Below are 17873 nucleotides of genomic sequence, written 5' to 3' on the forward strand. Positions count from 1 at the left end.
CATTGTTTAGTAGCATGTTATTTAACTTCCCTTCATTTGTGGTCTTTACACATTTTTTTTTGACTTCTAGTTTCATAGCATTCTGGTCAGAAAAGATGCATGGTATGACTTTGATCTTTTTTAAATTTCTTGAGGCTTATTCTGTGGCTTAATGTGCAGTCTGTTCTGGAGAATGTTCCATGTATACTTGAAAAGAATGTGTATTCTGCTGTTTTAGGATAGAATGTTCTGAATATACCTGTTAACTCCAACTGGTCGGCTGTGTTATTCAAAGCCATTGTTTCCTTGTTGATTTTCTGTTTAGATGATCTGTGCATTGATATAAGTGGGCAGTTAAAGTTACCTACTATTATTGTATTTTTATCAGTGAGTTCCTTTATGTTTGTTATTAATTGTTTTATGTATTTGGGTGCTTCCATGTTGGGGGCGTAAACATTTACAATTGTCATAATTCTTTGGGGATTATCCCCTTTATTATTATCTACTGCCCCTTTTGGTCTCTTATAGTCTTTGTTTTGAAATATATTGCACATTGGGGAGGGTATGTGCTGTGGTGAGCACTGTGAATTGTGTTGGACTGATGAATCACAGACCTGTACCCCTAAAACAAAAAATACATTGTATGTTAATTTAAAAAAATTTTATTTTTTGCAATATAAGTACTGCTACTACTATCTTTTGACATCCACTGGTATGATAAACGTTTCTCCATCCCCTCACTTTCTTTTTTTTTTTTAAAGATCTATTTATTTTACTGTGTGTGTGAGAGAGAGAGAGAGAATGGGAAGTAGCGAGGGGCAGAAGGAGAGGGAGACAGAATGCCAAGCAGACTTCTTGCTGAATGTAGAGCCTGATATGGGGCTTAATCCCAGTACACAAGATCTTGACCTGAGCCAAAACCAAGAGTCAGACACTCAATAGACTGTGCCACCCAGGCACCCTTCCATCCCCTCACTTTAAATCTGTAGGTGTTCTTAGGACTAAAATGAATCTCTTGTATGCAGCATATAGATGGATCTTGTTTTTTATCCATTCTCTTACCCCATGTCTTTTGATCGGTATGTTTAGTCCATTTCCATTCAAAGTAATTATTGATGGATATGTATTTGTTGCCATTTTATTATTTGTTTTGTAGTTGTTTCTGGAGATTTTCCCTGATCCTTTCTTCTCTTTCTTTCATAGTTTGCAGGTTTTCTTTAGTAATATATTTGGATTTCTTTCTTTTTATTCCTTGCATATTAGTGGTTTTGACGTGTGGTTACCATTACATGTGTATATAGCATCTTCTGCATATAGCAGTCTATATTAATTTGATAGTTAAGTTTGAACCCATTCTTTACTTTTCCCTGGTTTTAGGTATATGGTGTCCAGTCTTATATCCTTTTATTTTGGAGAGTTCCTTGACTGAATTTTTACAGAAACATTCATATTTACTGCTTCTGTATTTCCTACTTTCATACTGTTATTTTTGGTCTTTCTTTTCCACCTGAAGAATCCCCTTTAATATTTCTTATAGGGCTGGTTTAGTGGTCACAGACTCCTTTAGTTTTGTTTGTCTGGGAAACTCTTAATCTGTCCTACTGTTCTTAGTGGTAGCTTTGCTGAATAGAGTATTCTTGGCTACTGATTTTTCCCATTCAGTATTTTTCAGTATGTCATTCCACTCCCTTTTGGCATCGAGTTTCTATGGAAAAATCTCCTGCTAACCTTATGGGTTTTCCCCTCTAAGTTAATGACTCCGTTTATCTTGCTGCTTTTAATATTTTTCCTTCATTACTGTATTTTGCAAATATAATTATAGCATGCCTTGGTGTGGATCTGCTTTTCTTGATTTTAATGGGGGTTCTCTGTGCTTCTGGATCTGCATATTTGCTTCCTTCCCCAGAGTAGGGAACTTTTCAGCTGTTAATTTCTTCAAATAAATTATCTGCCCCTCTCTCCTTCTAGGACACCTATAAATGTTACTATGAATGAATGTTACTATGTTTGATGGGGGTCCCTGAGTTCCCTAAGTTTATTTTTGTTCTATTTATTTTTTCTCTTTTGTTCAGCTTGATTATTTTCCACTGCTATGTTTCTGGGTCATTAACTTGTTCCTCTGCTTCTTTCAGCCTGCTGTTCATTCCATTAAGCATGTTTCTCATTTTGTTTCTTAATCCCTTTATCTCTCTGTTATTCCTTATATGTGTTAATGGTCTCACTGATGTCCTCTATTCTTTTCTCAAGTCAAGTGAGTATTCTTATGATCATTACTTTAAATTCTCCATCAGGCATGTGCTTGTATCTTTTTCACTTAGATCTCCAAACACGGCCTTGTCCTATTATTTTATTTGGGACAAATTTCTCTTCTTATTTTGTCTGTGTCTCTCTGTGTTTGGAAAGTTAGCTACACCTAGTTCTGAGGATAATGGCTTTAGGAAGAGAGGTTCTCTAGTTCTCTGCTGTGTAGTGCCCCTTGGTCCCCAGGGCCTGGTGTGTGCAGGAGTGTCTTCAGTTTGTGTTTTGTGTGCTATGCTGTTGTGTCCTGATTTCTCTGTCCTTTAGGCTAGTCATCTGCAGAGGCTGTCTTTGCCTGTTGTGAGCAGTATTTGTTCCCTGGCTTGAATGTGTGTTTTATCAAGATATGCTCTGGTCTGCTTGTGAGATAGGACTTCTTGCTCTGCTGCTGGAACTGAGGCCCTGCAAAACACCTAGGTAGGCAGATATGTGGGTACGGGTTTGGGCCCGTTTTCTGTGGAGGGGGCCCACCACAGTGGGACTGAGGCAAGGGTTCTTGGGAAGGGCCATTCCACCAGAGTGTAGGCAGGGTCGGATGGTCTTAAGCAGTTTAGATAGTGAATGTTCACAAGCACTGGTTCCTGCAGGTGGCTGATGTTTATGCTGAGGGACCATGAAGCGAAATGATGTCAGCCAGTTCCTTTATTCTTGGAGGAGTCTCTGATCATTGTCTCTCTGGGGCATGTTCTGAGATGAGCAGTTAACCTTCCCACTGTGTGTCTTCCCCAGGCACTCTTCAGATTGCTCTTTCCATGTTATATGTCTGCAGGCTGTTTCTGTGCTTTTTCTTCAACAGCAGCCCCAGTGTCCTCCTCTGAGCTCTCCCAGAGCCAAACACACCGACCAGTCTTTAAGCCTTGCTGGTTGCAAGAACTCGGAAAGTTCAGGCCCTCTTGCTTTCCAAGCCAAGTACTATGAGTATTTGTTTTCCCCGTATGTTTCCCTGTGTATTGGTCTGTTTCTCATCCTTCTCAGTGACTGCAACTCCCTCCCCACCAGAGTGGCCACCATCTGCTTTTCCCAAACTGTCTCTCTGCATTTTCTACCTTCTTCAGTGTAGTCTTTTCTCTACCTTCAGTTGTAGAGTTTGTTTTACCAGTCTTCAGACTGATTTCTGGGGTATTTAGGATGACTTGATAGTTACTTTGTTGAATTCATAGTATGAGGTGTGAGCCTCTGGGCCTCTTAACTCCACCACCATCTTCCCCCAGGACTTTGAGTTTTTCATTTGTATTATTTATAATTTCTGTTCATGTTTCTGATGGCTGTTACATCACCATAATGTTTAAATTAATATTTAGCTCTTTTGATAATAACTTCCTTCAGCTTTGTGTCAGAACAGAAAATATCTTTCCCTGGGAGTCAGGGAGATGCAAGTGTTTGCTGCAGTGGTCCTTGGAGGTGATTAAATAAATGGTACAGTTTTGTCTAACTATAAATATTCTATGATTATCATCAAAGTTGACTGTTGATAACAGCTGCTTTGTTAGGAGAGGATCCCCTTCTCCCATTTTTTTTTCTGTATTTCAAAAGTATGTGTGGTCTGTATTGCTGAAATAATACTTAAGGATTATTTTCTTAATTATTTTTTTCTGTGACTTCCTGTTTTTACTTCTGAATTATAAGTTTCATTTAATTTCCTAACTAGGAATTTCACTTGCTTCCCTAGCCATATCCAGCAAATGAGAATTCCAAACTTGCCTCTGAGAAGATAGATGACTATGAACATGCAGCAGAGTACATGAAGAACAGTCAAGTAAGGTTACCTTTGGTAAGTTTTCACGTGTAGCGTGTTTTCTAGAAAATGAAAACCAAAAGCTCATGTTTTATGGAAACTTACGAAATTATTTCATTGGTTTACAAATCAGATACATGTCAGTATATTTCCCCTTTTTAGAAACAGAATAGAAAAGGAATTATGTCAGTACTGAGAATGGAGTGATAAGGCTGGGGAGAAAGTTAAAAGTTGATTGGAGAGTTTCTTTCTATGTAATTATGTCTTTTTTTTTTTTTTTTAAAGATTTTATTTGTCTATTTGACAGAGATCACAAGTAGACAGAGAGGCAGGCAGAGAGAGAGAGAGGGAAGCAGACTCCCTGCTGAGCAGAGAGCGGGATACGAGACTCGATCCCAGGACCCTGAGATCAGGATCTGAGCCAAAGGCAGCGGCTTAACCCACTGAGCCACCCAGGCACCCAGTCTATGTCATTATGTCTTAACCTAGGCACTGCTGACTCATTATGTTCCATAGATAAAATTCATGGGCTCATGAACTTACATGGAGAAAAACTACATCTCCATTTTCACTGACTTCTGCATGGAAGTTCATGCTTTCTTTAATTAAGAATGCAGTAGTACCAAAATGGTATTAGATATAGCTGTGACTTTGCTATCAATAGAAATTACAGATATTTGCATAACACATATCCAGGGACATCTTAGACTATCGTTTATATTCATCACTTCTTCAGAATTGTATCAGTTACTCTGTCTTGTTAGTGTATGTGCAAAGCAGCATATATATGACTATATAAACTTGTTTTTTAGTATTTTGGTAACTATTTTAAACATAATTTATTTCCTTTGAATGATACGTATTTTGTGATTCCTTTGTAAAAGAATGAAAAATCTTATTCCCTCCTCCTATGCTACTAGATGTTTCAAGATAGGTTTTTTTATTTTTTCATTTTCCAAATTAAAAATATAAGTAGATGCTTTTTCTAGTTACACACATGCACAAGTACCCTCTTTACACAAATTCACCCTTTGGTTGAGAATCAGTGGTTTAGAGAATTAGGCAAAAGGACAAAATTTAGAGGATAACATTAAAATCTCATTGATTTCTTTTACATATTTAGTTCACAATAATAGTAACATTAAATTATGTGTATAGTTGGCGCTTGGGCAGTGTGGGGGTGATTCCCCATGTAGTCAAAAGTAAACCTATAACTTTTGACTCCAGACTTTAATAATAACTAATAGCTAACTGTTGACCAGAAGCCTTCCAATATCATGATCAGTTAATTAATACATATTTTGTATATGTATTACATGCTGTATTCTCACAAAAATGTAAGCTAGAGAAATGTTATTAAGAAAATCAAAAGGAGGGGCATCTGGGTGGCTCAGTGGGTTAAGCCTCTGCCTTTGGCTCGGGTCACGATCCTAGGGCCCTGGGATCGAGCCCTGCATTGGGCTCTCTGCTCAGCGGGGAGCCTGCTTCCCTCTCTCTCTGCCTGCCTCTCTGCCTGCTTGTGATCTCTGTCTGTCAAATAAAATCTTTAAAAAAAAAAAAAGAAAAAGAAAAAAGGAAAAAGAAACACATTTAGATTATTTTATTTGTTGAAAAAAATACACATATAACTATAGCTGCATAATTCAAACCTGTGTTGTTCAAGGGTCAACTTATATTTATAGTGAAGTGGGGGTGTTTGGGCACTTCTGTCCAGTATTGAAGAATAGGCATTTATGTACTTATATATTCAATCTAAAAATGTTCTTTTTTTAATTTCAGGGAACCTTAAGTAAGTCAGAGTGGGAAGCCACAAGTGAGTATATCATCAACATAGATTAACTGACATTTTCAAAGATTGTTTCAGAGTGATCGTTAAAATTTGAAAACTTTGGAATTTTTCTAACACATATTAGGGTGTGTGTGTTTATGTTTACATAGAATCCCTATGTATTTTAACTCCCCCTTTCTTGCACAGCTGTTTAGTGCCAAGAGAAAATATATGCAGGATGTTCCTTAATATAAACTTTCATGAGCATTCTTAAACATTTTCATTGCTTACTCATTACTACATAACCATCTGTATTTGCTATCTTTACCTCAGATTTCTGTTGGAAATTCTGGCTTATAGAACACTACGACGTATTTTGTCTAGCCACTCTGACATTGACAACAAAGGCATAATTAATAGGTACTAGAACATTTAGTGAAGCAGCAATGAGCAGGATATTTTAAAGGGATGTGTGATTGGGAAGGGCCTGGTATGGAGACATGCTAAAGTGAGGTGCCTGTCTTTGGAAGAGAAGTCAGAGGCCTGGCAAATCTGTGAAGTCCGTGGATGTTGAGGAAGTGAAAGCCCAGACCCTCAGTGTTAAGATGATGATAATACCTTTATATGACTGCCATGAGGACATAAAAAGTAGTTTTTTTGTTCATTTAAGTATTTGTTAACTCTGTTGAAGGCATAAGTGGTAAATCAGAGACAATCTGTTTGATCAAGGTTGAGTATTACATAAACTTCTTTGAAAGGGCTTTGGGGGAATAAAATACAATAGAGTTGTAATCTCTACTTTCTAGATGTATACTGTCTAATGGAAGAAACAGACACAGATAAAGGCAGTACTAGGCAAACTGAAGTGCTGAAGTTTCTATAATGGGGAAAAGAGATGAAGGCGAGAGTAAGGAAAAGCAGTAAAATCTGGAAAATAGAAATAGCTGATAGAATTGAGTAACACGTGCTCAAGCATGACTAGAGAGTTTTCATATGTTTCAACTCATTTAATCCTCACAAATTTAGGGGTAGGCTACTTTTTGTAGTATCTTCACAGATTAAAGAAAGCACTTCGATAACTTGTCTGAGGTCTCAGAGCTTACCCAGGTGATTCATACTTGTAACCATGGCCTCATGTGTGAAAGGATTGTGCTAGGACTTCCTGAATTGAAGAGAGAGGAGAAGGAAAGAACACAAATAGAGCCAGTATGTTGAGCCTGTCTGTCTCAGAATATTGCTACCCTTAGTGGAAATTGGATTAGAGGACCAACAGACTGGGAAATGTATGCGTAAACCTGTACATTTCATTCTTCATTTCCATCTTCACTTCTAGAGTGGAGATGGCACAGTTATCTTAGATAGCCTGCCACTCCCAAAGTATGATGTAAGGAAAACAGCTTTGGTCACAAGTAGTGCTGGTGGTACTAGCTGTAGTTTAGAAAAATGCATTTCTGTACCTTAGTGTGGAGTTTAGTGATAGCATGCAGCTGGATAAATTAGATGCCCCCCAGACCAAGGATGGAGGTGGCTTAGAGAAGTGAAAAGCAGTAGGCAAGGAACAGTGGTCACATTGCAGCCAGGATCCAGTTTGTCCAGATCAGTGTGTTCTTTGATGAATTACACTCTTCTAAACTGGAGGGCTCTGTGGACTGCATCTTTTCTGGTGTCATAGCCTAATAAGTTCAAGAAGCTATACTTCAAACTCCTGCTGGTCTAATTGTTAAGTTCAAGCTCCTATTACCAGAACCTGCTGCTCCTCTAGAAGATTTTTTAAATGGGAGAGGAACATGAAGAATTGTTGCCGATTGGCTTTTTTTTTTTTTAAAGATTTTATTTATGAATTTGAGAAAGAAAGAGAGAGAGAGAAAGCATGAGATGGGGGAGGGTCAGAGGGAGAAGCAGACTCTCTGCCAGTGACGCAGGGAGCCCAATGTAGGACTCAATCCGGGGACTCCAGGATCATGACCTGAGCCGAACACAGTTGCTTAACCAACTGAACCACCAAGGTTCCTGCTGATTTGCTTTTAGAAGTGGTTCAGTGTTTATTTCTTTAAATCCCAATTGATAGGCCTACATGGAAGGCATTTTATATGAGTGAGACTTTCAGAATGTTTGAGTTAGAAAGGAAAGAATTTATTTATTGCTGATCTGAATTCAAACATTGCATCTGAGTGGTTTTTAAATGACCCTAGATTTAAGGTAGGTGAGGGCTGCTGGGTGGTTTGCAGTAGGTACTAGTGTTTGGGGTGCTTTTGGCAAGGTTGGACTGCAGAGGGATTGCTTGGATTGAGGGCCACGTTAAATAATGCTGTCTGCTCCTGAGTCTTGTGACATGCTTGTGAATGTCTTGGACTGCTTTGCCTTCTTGTCTTCCAGAAGAATCTACCATGTTGATATCACCCTGCCTGTTCTCTGTTCATCTGTCTACTGTATTGCCAGCAATGTTTCATTTCTCCTAAAAAAAAAAATTGGGAGCTCGTAGATAAGAAACAAAATAGCATTACTAAAATAGCATTTTGGAAAGACTGGTATCTTACTCCTGGACAGGTTGAGGAGAAAGCTAGAGGATTGGGAGGTTTTTACATGATCTGCAGTCATTCATCTGCACCCTGTTCAGAAGTTAACTCAGAAAGGGAGGGCACCAAGGTACATGGCCTACTATCTTGACTTACTGACTGAATGTCCTAGTGTACATGCTAAACATCCTTGTGATGTTCTGAGGATTTGTCATTTTTTCAGGTGTTTGCTTACCATAAAATTTATTAATATCTTATTAGAAGATGTAATAGGTTTGAACTTCAGTGTGATCCAGAATGAGGAATTATAGATGCACTTAGATCTCTTTGAGTGAACACATGCCAAAGCAGGAAATTATATTTAAGGGAGAGAATTCTTGGGACTGGAATATCACTGTTAGGGCCAGATAAATACCTCTAAGCATCAATTATCATGTAGCTTTTGGCTCACTTTCCTTATCAGTCCTTACAGTAGAACAGTTGGATAATTGGATGAATTTTAACTTGCTAGTTACGTATGTTCCTTATAATTCTTATTAATTTTTACCCCCAAAAAGAAAATCTAGGTAACCAATGCCAGAAATAATCATGGTAGTGCGGTTATTCTACCTGTTGCTCCAGATAAAAAGAATTAAATTGTAAGATTTTTTAGTTTTAATTTTCTTTGCCTTTATACTTTTTTTTTTTTTTTTAAAGATTTTATTTATTTATTTGTCAGAGAGAGAGCGAGCACAGGCAGACAGAGTGTAAGGCAGAGTCAGAGGGAGAAGCAGGCTCCCTGCAGAGCAAGGAGCCCGATGTGGGACTCGATCCCAGGACGCTGGGATCATGACCTGAGCCGAAGGCAGCTGCTTAACCAACTGAGCCACCCAGGCGTCCCAGCCTTTATACTTTTAATTTTTCTTATCTCAAGCTGTTTTTAGAGATTTTTAGAACCGTTGAATTGGCTTTCTCAAGATCTATATTGTCACTGAGTATTGTAATACATGGATATTTGTTTTCAGGTAAATAGCTATGACCCCGTCATGCTTAAGTATGACTCAGAATAATTGAGGACTCTTAGAAATATTGGGATTTTTTCTCTCAGAAACTTGAGAATTTTCACCAAATTCCAAACAGGACTGAAATTGTTCTGTTTAGCCCACAGATATGAGAAATCAAACTCTAATTTGTATTATTTTCTTTTTAGGTATTTACCTAGTTTTTGCATTTGAGAAGCAGCGGTGAGCACATACGCAGTAGTCCCAGGACAGCTGTGTCCCGTCCTGTGCAGATTTGAATGCTCCATCCCTGACAACTTTCTCTTTGTTTGTCGTAATTACTCTAAATGTGCAGGATGCTGCCGGAAACTCCAATGTGTAAATTCAACATTTGCTGTCTGTGACAGATGAACTTTTGTGTGTGTATATAAGAATGAGTTGGGACCTTTGTCTTTAAAAATCTATTTTTAAGTAATGTTCTAAGAATTCCATTTGCCTCACTACTCTCCTAGCGCATAAAAATTATAGTATGACTTGTTAGATTTGCTGAACTCTTTCCACAGTGCTCTGATTTGTTCAATGTTCGTTTACAGTATTAAATTCATTGCCCTTGTAGAATTGCTGAAGGAGCATACTGGTTTATGGGGGTTTGTGCTCGTTTCTGTAGTTCTGTTATCTAGTGTTTTTCAAGATTAAATGGATTGTGTTCTGTACAATTAATTGAATGTGCTCAATATATATCGCTAAAGTTGTATGTTTAAAACAAAATTTTAGATGGCCACGAAAGTTTTTTACCTAGAATTTTAGCCAGTTACTACATTTCATTATAAATACTAACTACTTTATTTGCTAATATGATCTAATTCTGGAACTGGTTAGAATGTTTTATATACCAGCATAAAATTGTTTCAGATTTTAGGGGCTTTATCTTAAGAATTTCCTTCCATAGCAATTAATGTTTCTAGTTATCAAGAATGTAATTAGACAGATTTCCCTTTCTTCATTGAATGAAAATGCCGTAGTTGTTTTTCCACGACTTAATGAAAACCTGTCCCGTGTGAACCTGTTGCACATTTTCCTCAGAGAGATGTATGGAACTGCAATAGGAGGGTTCAAGGAAGGTGAAAGGAAGCTGAAAAGCAGACTTCAGATGAATTCTCCCTGACGTTAGATACAGCTTACCGGCACTATGTGCTGTGTTCCTCCCCTTCAACCCCAAGAGAAGCGGTACCTGCTCTTGCATTACAACATCATACTTTGTGCAGTAGGCTCCAGCATCCCATCACCGCTCAGAACTTGAATTTGCCATTTCAGAACTGTTGACTCTTTCCAGCCCTGGCTTCTTGCTTGACTTCTCTTCCAAAACTGACACCTAAGTGAACCCTTGTCCTTACTTTACATTTTACTGTTTAAAAAAACTTTCCAGTATTTAGGTGTAGTGAAACAAAGAACAAAACAGAGCAACTATTGCATATTCTTCTAAAAATCAGTTATTTAATGCATGGATTTAAAAGACATTACTTTCTGTAATTATCCAGAGTACTTGTTTAAAACTTGAGGTTTCTTAATTTGTTTATGTATGTTGATTATTCACAGTGTCAGAATAACAGACCTTTTAGCAAGAGAACACAGGTTACCTAATATCTGTTTCTTGTGTGTTTGTCAATCTCCATACTGTTACCAGTTTATAAAAGTTAAGTCTTTTAGCCTTAGTGGTGGTTTGCTATAAGTCGTTTGAGGAAATAAATAATAGTATTTCTGACTATGGTGGCTGCTGTTAGCTAACAAAGGTTTGGTAATGGTGCTGGGAGGTGGGGATGGTGAGCTCTTAGTGTTACATACACACCCAGGTTTATTTTAATTCTGGGGGAAGTTCCAGAAAGTATTTTAATAGTTTGATAGAGGATATGGCTTCTTTATTATTTCCTATCATCATTTTCATTTAATGGTCTTGGCTAATTTTAAGCAAGTAATAAAACATTTTTAGACTCTTGCCCTTTCCACCCCATGGATGACTTGTGGGAGAGAAGGATCCCCTGAAGGATGGAGTGATTGGTGGTAATACAAAGCAGAAAAGGATGGTGGAGTCCCCCGGGACCTTCACTGAACGGGTAGAAAGGAGTAAAGGAAACCCAGGTGGAACGAGCCAGTGTCTTCGCTTGGAGCGAAGCAAGCTGTTGGGTGTACAGGAAGCACATGAGCCACCCCAGAGGATGCAGAGTTAGGGCATTGCCCTTTGCATGAGCTTTCTTGTTCACTTGGCCGCCTCTCTTCCTCACTCTGCTCCCTGATGCCCTCCTGCTACAGCTAAAGGTCTGGGCAGTGACTCAAGAAGAACTTTTCAGAAAAGGTGGATTCTGCCCATCACCAAGGTAAAAGCTGGGAGGACACCCTCCCACCACCACACCCCACTGTCTAAATGTTTGGGAATTTTCCTTTCAAGATTTATAATTATTAGGGAGGGGCCATGGCTCTTCACTATATCGGGTCCATGATGTGAAGTTGATGAAAGTGATTACAGGCACTCCAATTTGTCCTCTGCGGATGAAAGTGAAATGAAGATCAAACCAGCCTTTTATGGGGAGGACACAGCCTGCAGATTGGGAGGATTGGTCTGGGAACATGGCTGGATTGTGGTATAAACAAAGAATGCTCACGTTGAATTCTTTGGGCCTAGAGTACACTAAAGGAGAGGCGCCATGTAGATATCATGTTCAGGGAGACAAACTGACTATTTCCAGCTGCATCCAAAGGGGAGGTGTCCTAACCTGCATGCTGCAGCTGTCTGCGGGTAATGACTGCTCTTCCAGTGTCCACCGAGCCTCTGGTTCAGGGTGACTCCCCAAAGAAATTTGCTTTGAAGGAGAGGAGACATCAATTAGAGATCTTGACTTCTATTAACTAAGGTGTGTAACGACTCTAAAAGGTAGATTACCAGTACAGAGTTTCCAAGCCTACCCTGTCCCAAACCCCAAAATTAAGGAAATGTGATTGCTGCCTAAACTCATGTTAGTAGCATTATTAGGGCATCAGAGGTGTGCAAATTGATGGGGTTTGAGCCAGCGTGCAATGTTAGTCAACAGTGGAAAGGTAGAGAAAGCATTGTCAGGTATCAGAGGTCCAGATCTCCTGTCACATTAGCTCTTGTGGGGGGATGTGTTCTTCAGCCTGTCTTAGCTTGATATGTTATTTTGCTAAGTCTTCAAGCATCCTAGTGAAGATGTGGTTTCTTGTGTAGCTCTGGCAGTGCAAATACTCTAGCTACTAAATATTATTTTTCATTATTGATAAACTGACTTTTTGTTGTCTACCAGGCTTTGTATGTATTGTGAGCCAGTTAATTGCCAAGTCTGGGTCTTTAAGGCCAGATCCAGGGACCAGGGTCCTATAATAATAATTCTACCAAAATGTCTGTGGTATTTACTGGGCCTTTGGTCAAAGAGGAAGCATAGGTACATGATGTTACCACCTTCCTATATGCTGTTATGTCAAATACTACATAACTGAGAAGTTTCTTCATTTCTCACCCTCTGATGGAGCATTCCTGATTCCTTGAAGGCAGTCATTGCAGTGGCTCCTACACTTATTTATTTAGTGATACATGTGACTAGGCTGGGGGACAGCCAGCTCTTCTTCACCTTCTCAATTTCTTTTCTGCTCCCATGTAATCCTGAAGCATGGGCTCCTGCTCCTCACTGCAATACTAAGCAAGTGTGGGACACTCAAAGGTACTCTTCTCAGTTTGGGGAGACTTGGGTTAGCCCAAAGCCCTCTGCTTCCTAGATTCATCCTGAGCCATGCTTCCTTGGGGACAGCATACCTTGGATAAAGCCAGGTTGACAACATTTATTAAGCTGCTTAGGTCAATTACTTTTCTAAATCTTTCATATGTGTTAATTCATTTTGATCCTTAGAAGTATATGAACTAAGCTCTGTTTTAATAATGGAACTGAGGCACAGAGAGAGTACAGAGTTGACCAAGACAAGTCAAGCCTGCATTCCAATGCCATGTTACACACCTCGAGTATTATACCCAGACGACTTCTCACCCATTCACTATCCACAACTTGAAATGTTAACTGGTTGGTGCTCCCACCTTTAGGTTCAAACTTTTGATACTTATTTTGGGGCACCTGGGTGGCTCACTGAATTAAATATCTGCCTTCAGCTCAAGTGATGGTCATGGAGTCCTGGCATCAAGCCCCATGTTGGGCTCTCTGCTCAGAGGGGAGCCTGCTTCTCCTCTGCATCCCACCCCCAACACCACTTGTGTACATGAATGTTCTGTCTCAAATAAAATCTTAATTAAAAAAAATACAGAACAACCTTTGATACTTATGTAAGTGTCCCCTGAAAGGAACATATATCCTGTGTAAGAGGCCTTGGGGCAGAGAGAGCAGGAGGGCATTTGAGTATACTCAGGAGCCAAGGGTTAAAAAGTGAGTCATCAATAGGCAGGAGGGCAAAGATAGAATTGGACTGCACATTGTGGTAGACCTGCTCCTTTAGCAACCAGTCTTGTAGCAAATCTAGTTTAGTCTGCATCTTAGGAGGTGGGGAATGGTTCTTTTCCCACCCTCACCATTGGGAAGTAGCAAGAGGTGGGAGCACAAGTGTGAGTACAGCCAAATGAAGAGGCCAAGAGAGAAGCAATCATTTCTTTAGTCTGAGTGGATTACCCAGGCAGAAGCTAATCATTTTGTATTAACTCTGAAGTATAACATGCTCAGGTCTTTGGTTTTTAACAAATAGAGTGCAAATACAGTCATCACTTCAATCAACAAACTATTACCACCACCCCAGAAGGCCCCTCATGTTCCCTACCAGTTACTACCTCCCCAATGGTAACCACTGTCTGACTTCTAAGAACATAGATTACTTTTGTCTGTTTTGGGACATAATATAAATGGAATCAAATAGTACGTATTCTCTCGTATCTGTCTTTTTCCTGTACATTATGTTTGTAAGGTTTTTGTTGCATGTATTTGTATGTGGTTCTTTCTCGTGGCTATATAGTATTCCGCTGCATAAATAAACCATATATCTATCACATGGGTGTTTGGTTCATTCCCAGTTTCAGAACTATTATTAATAGTACTGCCTCAAATATTTAGTACATGGGGGGTGCCTGGGTGGCTCAGTGGTTAAAGCCTCTGCCTTCGGCTCGGGTCGTGATCCGAGGGTCCTGGGATCGAGCCCTGCATCGGGCTCTCTGCTCAGCGGAGAGCCTGCTCCCTTCTCTCTCTCTGCCTGCCTCTCTGCCTAATTGTGATCTCTGTCTGTCAAATAAATAAAATCTTAAAAAAATATATTTAGTACATGAATTTGGTGCACATAGGTACTCATTTCTACCTAACAGTGGAATTGCAGGGCCACAGTATGTACATAATTCAGCTTTACTAGATACTGCCAGTTTTCCAAAGTTCCAATTGCCCTACACTCAGTAGTGTCTTCTCTTTTTCATTTTATTCTGGCTGGCATGTAGCGGTTTCTCATTGTGGCTTTAGTTTTCATTTTACTATAATTAATGAGATCAAGCACATTACATATGATTATTGCATTTTGACTATCCTCTTGTTACATGTCTGTTCAGATTCTTGCCCATTTTTCTGTTGAATGGAGTATGTTTTTTATTGACTTGCGATTTTTAAAAATATTTCTGGATGCAAGTCATCTGTTGAATGTATTGTGAGAATGTATTGAAAATATATATAGATGTATCTATACATATATAGATATGTATTGAAGTGTGTATATATATATCTATACATCTATATATGTGTATGTATATATGTGTATAGTTGTGTATGTACATACACATAATGTGTATGTGTATGTATATATGTATATATATATGTGAAAGGAAGCTCTTAATTTTAATATAGTATATCAGTGTTCTCTTTCATAGTTGGCATGTTTTGCTTAAGAAGTTTGTCTATTCCAAGATCATGAAGATATTGTATGTTTTCTTCTAAATATTTTTTGTTTCACTTTTTAATCCAAAATCATACTGATTTTTTGTTTTGTTTTGTTTTGTTTTTGTTAATAGTGTAAGGTAGAGTTTAAAGTAGAAGTTTCATGGAATGGGAGAAGATATTTGCAAATGACAGTACAGACAAAGGGCTGATATCCAAGATCTATAAAAAACTCCTCAAACTAAACACACACAAAACAGACAATCATGTCAAAAAATGGGCAGAAGACATGAACAGACACTTTTCCAAAGAAGCCATACAAATGGCTAACATCAAAAAATGTTCATCATCATTGGCAATCAGGAAGATTCAAATCAAAACCACATTGAGATACCACCTTACACCAGTTAGAATGGCCAAAATTAACAAGACAGTAAACAATGTGTTGGAGAGGATGTGGAGAAAGGGGAACCCTCTTACACTGTTGGTGGGAATGCAAGTTGGTGCAGCCACTTTGGAAAACAGTGTGGAGATTCCTTAAGAAATTAAAAATAGAGTTCTCTATGACCCTGAAATTGCACTATTGGGTATTTACCCCAAAGATACAGATGTAGTGAAAAGAAGGACCACCTGTACCCCAGTGTTCATAGCAGCAATGGCCACAGTCGCCAAACTTTGGAAAGAACCAAGATACCCTTCAATGGACGAATGGATAAGGAAGATGTGGTCCATATATACTATGGAGTATTATGCCTCCACCAGAAAGGATGAATACCCAACTTTTGTATCAACATGAACGGGACTGGAAGAGATTATGCTGAGTGAAATAAGTCAAGCAGAGAGACTCAAATATCATATGGTTTCACTTATTTGTGGAGCATAAGGAATAATATGGAGGACATAGGGAGATGGACAGAAGTGAGTTTGGGGAAATTGGAGGAACTTGGAAATTGGAGGAAATTGGACAAACCACAAGAGACTGTGGACTCTGAGAAACAAACTGAGGGTTTTGGAGGGAAGGGGAGTGGGGGTTTGGGTGAGCCTGGTGGTGGATATTAAGGGGGGCATGTATTGCATGGAGCACTGGGTGTGATGCATAAACAATGAATTCTGGGCCACTGAAAAAAAAATAATTAAAGGAGACATTTCCCCTTTATGGATTTCCAGCTCTCCCAGCACCATTTATTGAGGAAAATCATCTTTTCGTCCTAAATCACAATTTTTCACTTTTGTTACATTTAAGGTGATCATACATGTGTGAGTTTGTTTCTCAATTCTGTTCTGTTCCACAGGTCACCTTATTTATCCATACATGAATACCACATTTTCTTAACTACCTTTGTGATGGATCTTGATATCAGTAACAGGAGACAAAGGTAGTTTTAACTTGCTAATTATGCTAATTATGCTGAACAAAGTGAAGAATTATACATGATGAATACATAGGGATAGGCAGGAGTGAGAAGAAACCTGGATATTGTTCTAAAGTCAGTGGGAAGGTTTCCTGGGTGGCTCAGTGGGTTAAAGCCTCTGCCTTCGGCTCAGGTCATGATCCCAGTGTCCTGGGATCAAGTCCTGCATTGGGTTCTCTGCTCAGCAGGGAGCCTGATTCCTCCTCTCTCTCTGCCTGCCTCTGCCTACTTGTGATCTCTGTCAAATAAATAAAATATTTTAAAAAAAAGTCAGTGGGAAGCCAGAGTGTGGTTATTTTATGTCTTTAGACGAGAATTCTGATAAAGATAAGATTTGAAGAGCCCTATTAATCAAATGAACCAAATGCTATCTAGAAAACACTTCACACAACAACAACAAAATATACATTCTTTTTAGGCACAAATGAAATATTCTCCAGAGTAAACCATAGAACAAATGTCAAGAAAATTAAAAGGATTAAAATCATTCAAAACATTTTTCTGTCCACAGCAGAATTACAATAGAAGTAAACAGCAGAAGGAAATTTGGGAAATCCCCAAATATTTGGAAATTAAACCAAAAGACTTTCTAAATAGCCCATAGCTCAAAAAAGAAATGGCAAGGAAAATCGGAAAATATTTTGAGCTAAATGAAAATAACACATCAGGATGTATGGGTTGAAGCTAAAGCAGTACTTAGAGGGAAATGTATAGCTATAAAAACCTATATTGGGAAAGAAAAAAAAAAAAAAAAAAAGGACCTCAAGCCAATAGATTCCACTTAAGTAACTAGATGGACATAGAGGTGGGAAGAAGAAGCAAATTAAACCCAAAGCAAGACATAAAGAAATAAGAGTGAAAATCAATGAGGGGGGAAAAAACCCAGAAACCATAAAGAAAAAAGAGCAAAATAAAAAATGGTTTTTTTGAAAAGATCAACAAACTGACAAACTGTCAGCTAGACTCTGAAAAAAATAAAGACAAGTTACCAAAATGAAGAATGAAAGGAACTATCAAATTTTTTAAAAAAATTTAAGGGGATTATAAGGGAGTAATATGAACTCTAGGACCAATTAATACCTACTAAGACAAAAATACTAAAACTGACTTAAAAAATCAGGAATATGAATAGCAAAAATATTAAGTACTTAAAAATTTATCCACAAAGAAAAATGTAGGCCCAAAAGCCTTCACTTGTGGGTTCTATGAAAAATATTTAAGGAAAAAACAATACCAATCCTTCACAAATTCTTCTAGAAAATAGAGGAAG

At 38.5% G+C, this 17873-nt stretch overlaps 1 protein-coding gene across 1 annotated transcript in view; it reads left to right on the forward strand.

The window, feature by feature from the left end:
- RNMT (RNA guanine-7 methyltransferase) overlaps window positions 1–14328 on the forward strand; it is a 34473-nt gene extending 20145 nt beyond the window's left edge. Inside the window, exons 9-11 of the mRNA XM_059138899.1 lie at window positions 3947–4048; window positions 5792–5825; window positions 9486–14328. Of these exons, the coding sequence (XP_058994882.1) occupies window positions 3947–4048; window positions 5792–5825; window positions 9486–9523 (174 nt within the window). The 3' untranslated portion in view covers window positions 9524–14328. The remainder of the gene's footprint in view (window positions 1–3946; window positions 4049–5791; window positions 5826–9485) is intronic.
- Window positions 14329–17873: the final 3545 nt, after the last annotated feature.

This window comes from Mustela lutreola, chromosome 11 (genome assembly GCF_030435805.1).
Source record: "Mustela lutreola isolate mMusLut2 chromosome 11, mMusLut2.pri, whole genome shotgun sequence".
NCBI classification, from domain to species: Eukaryota; Metazoa; Chordata; class Mammalia; order Carnivora; family Mustelidae; genus Mustela; species Mustela lutreola.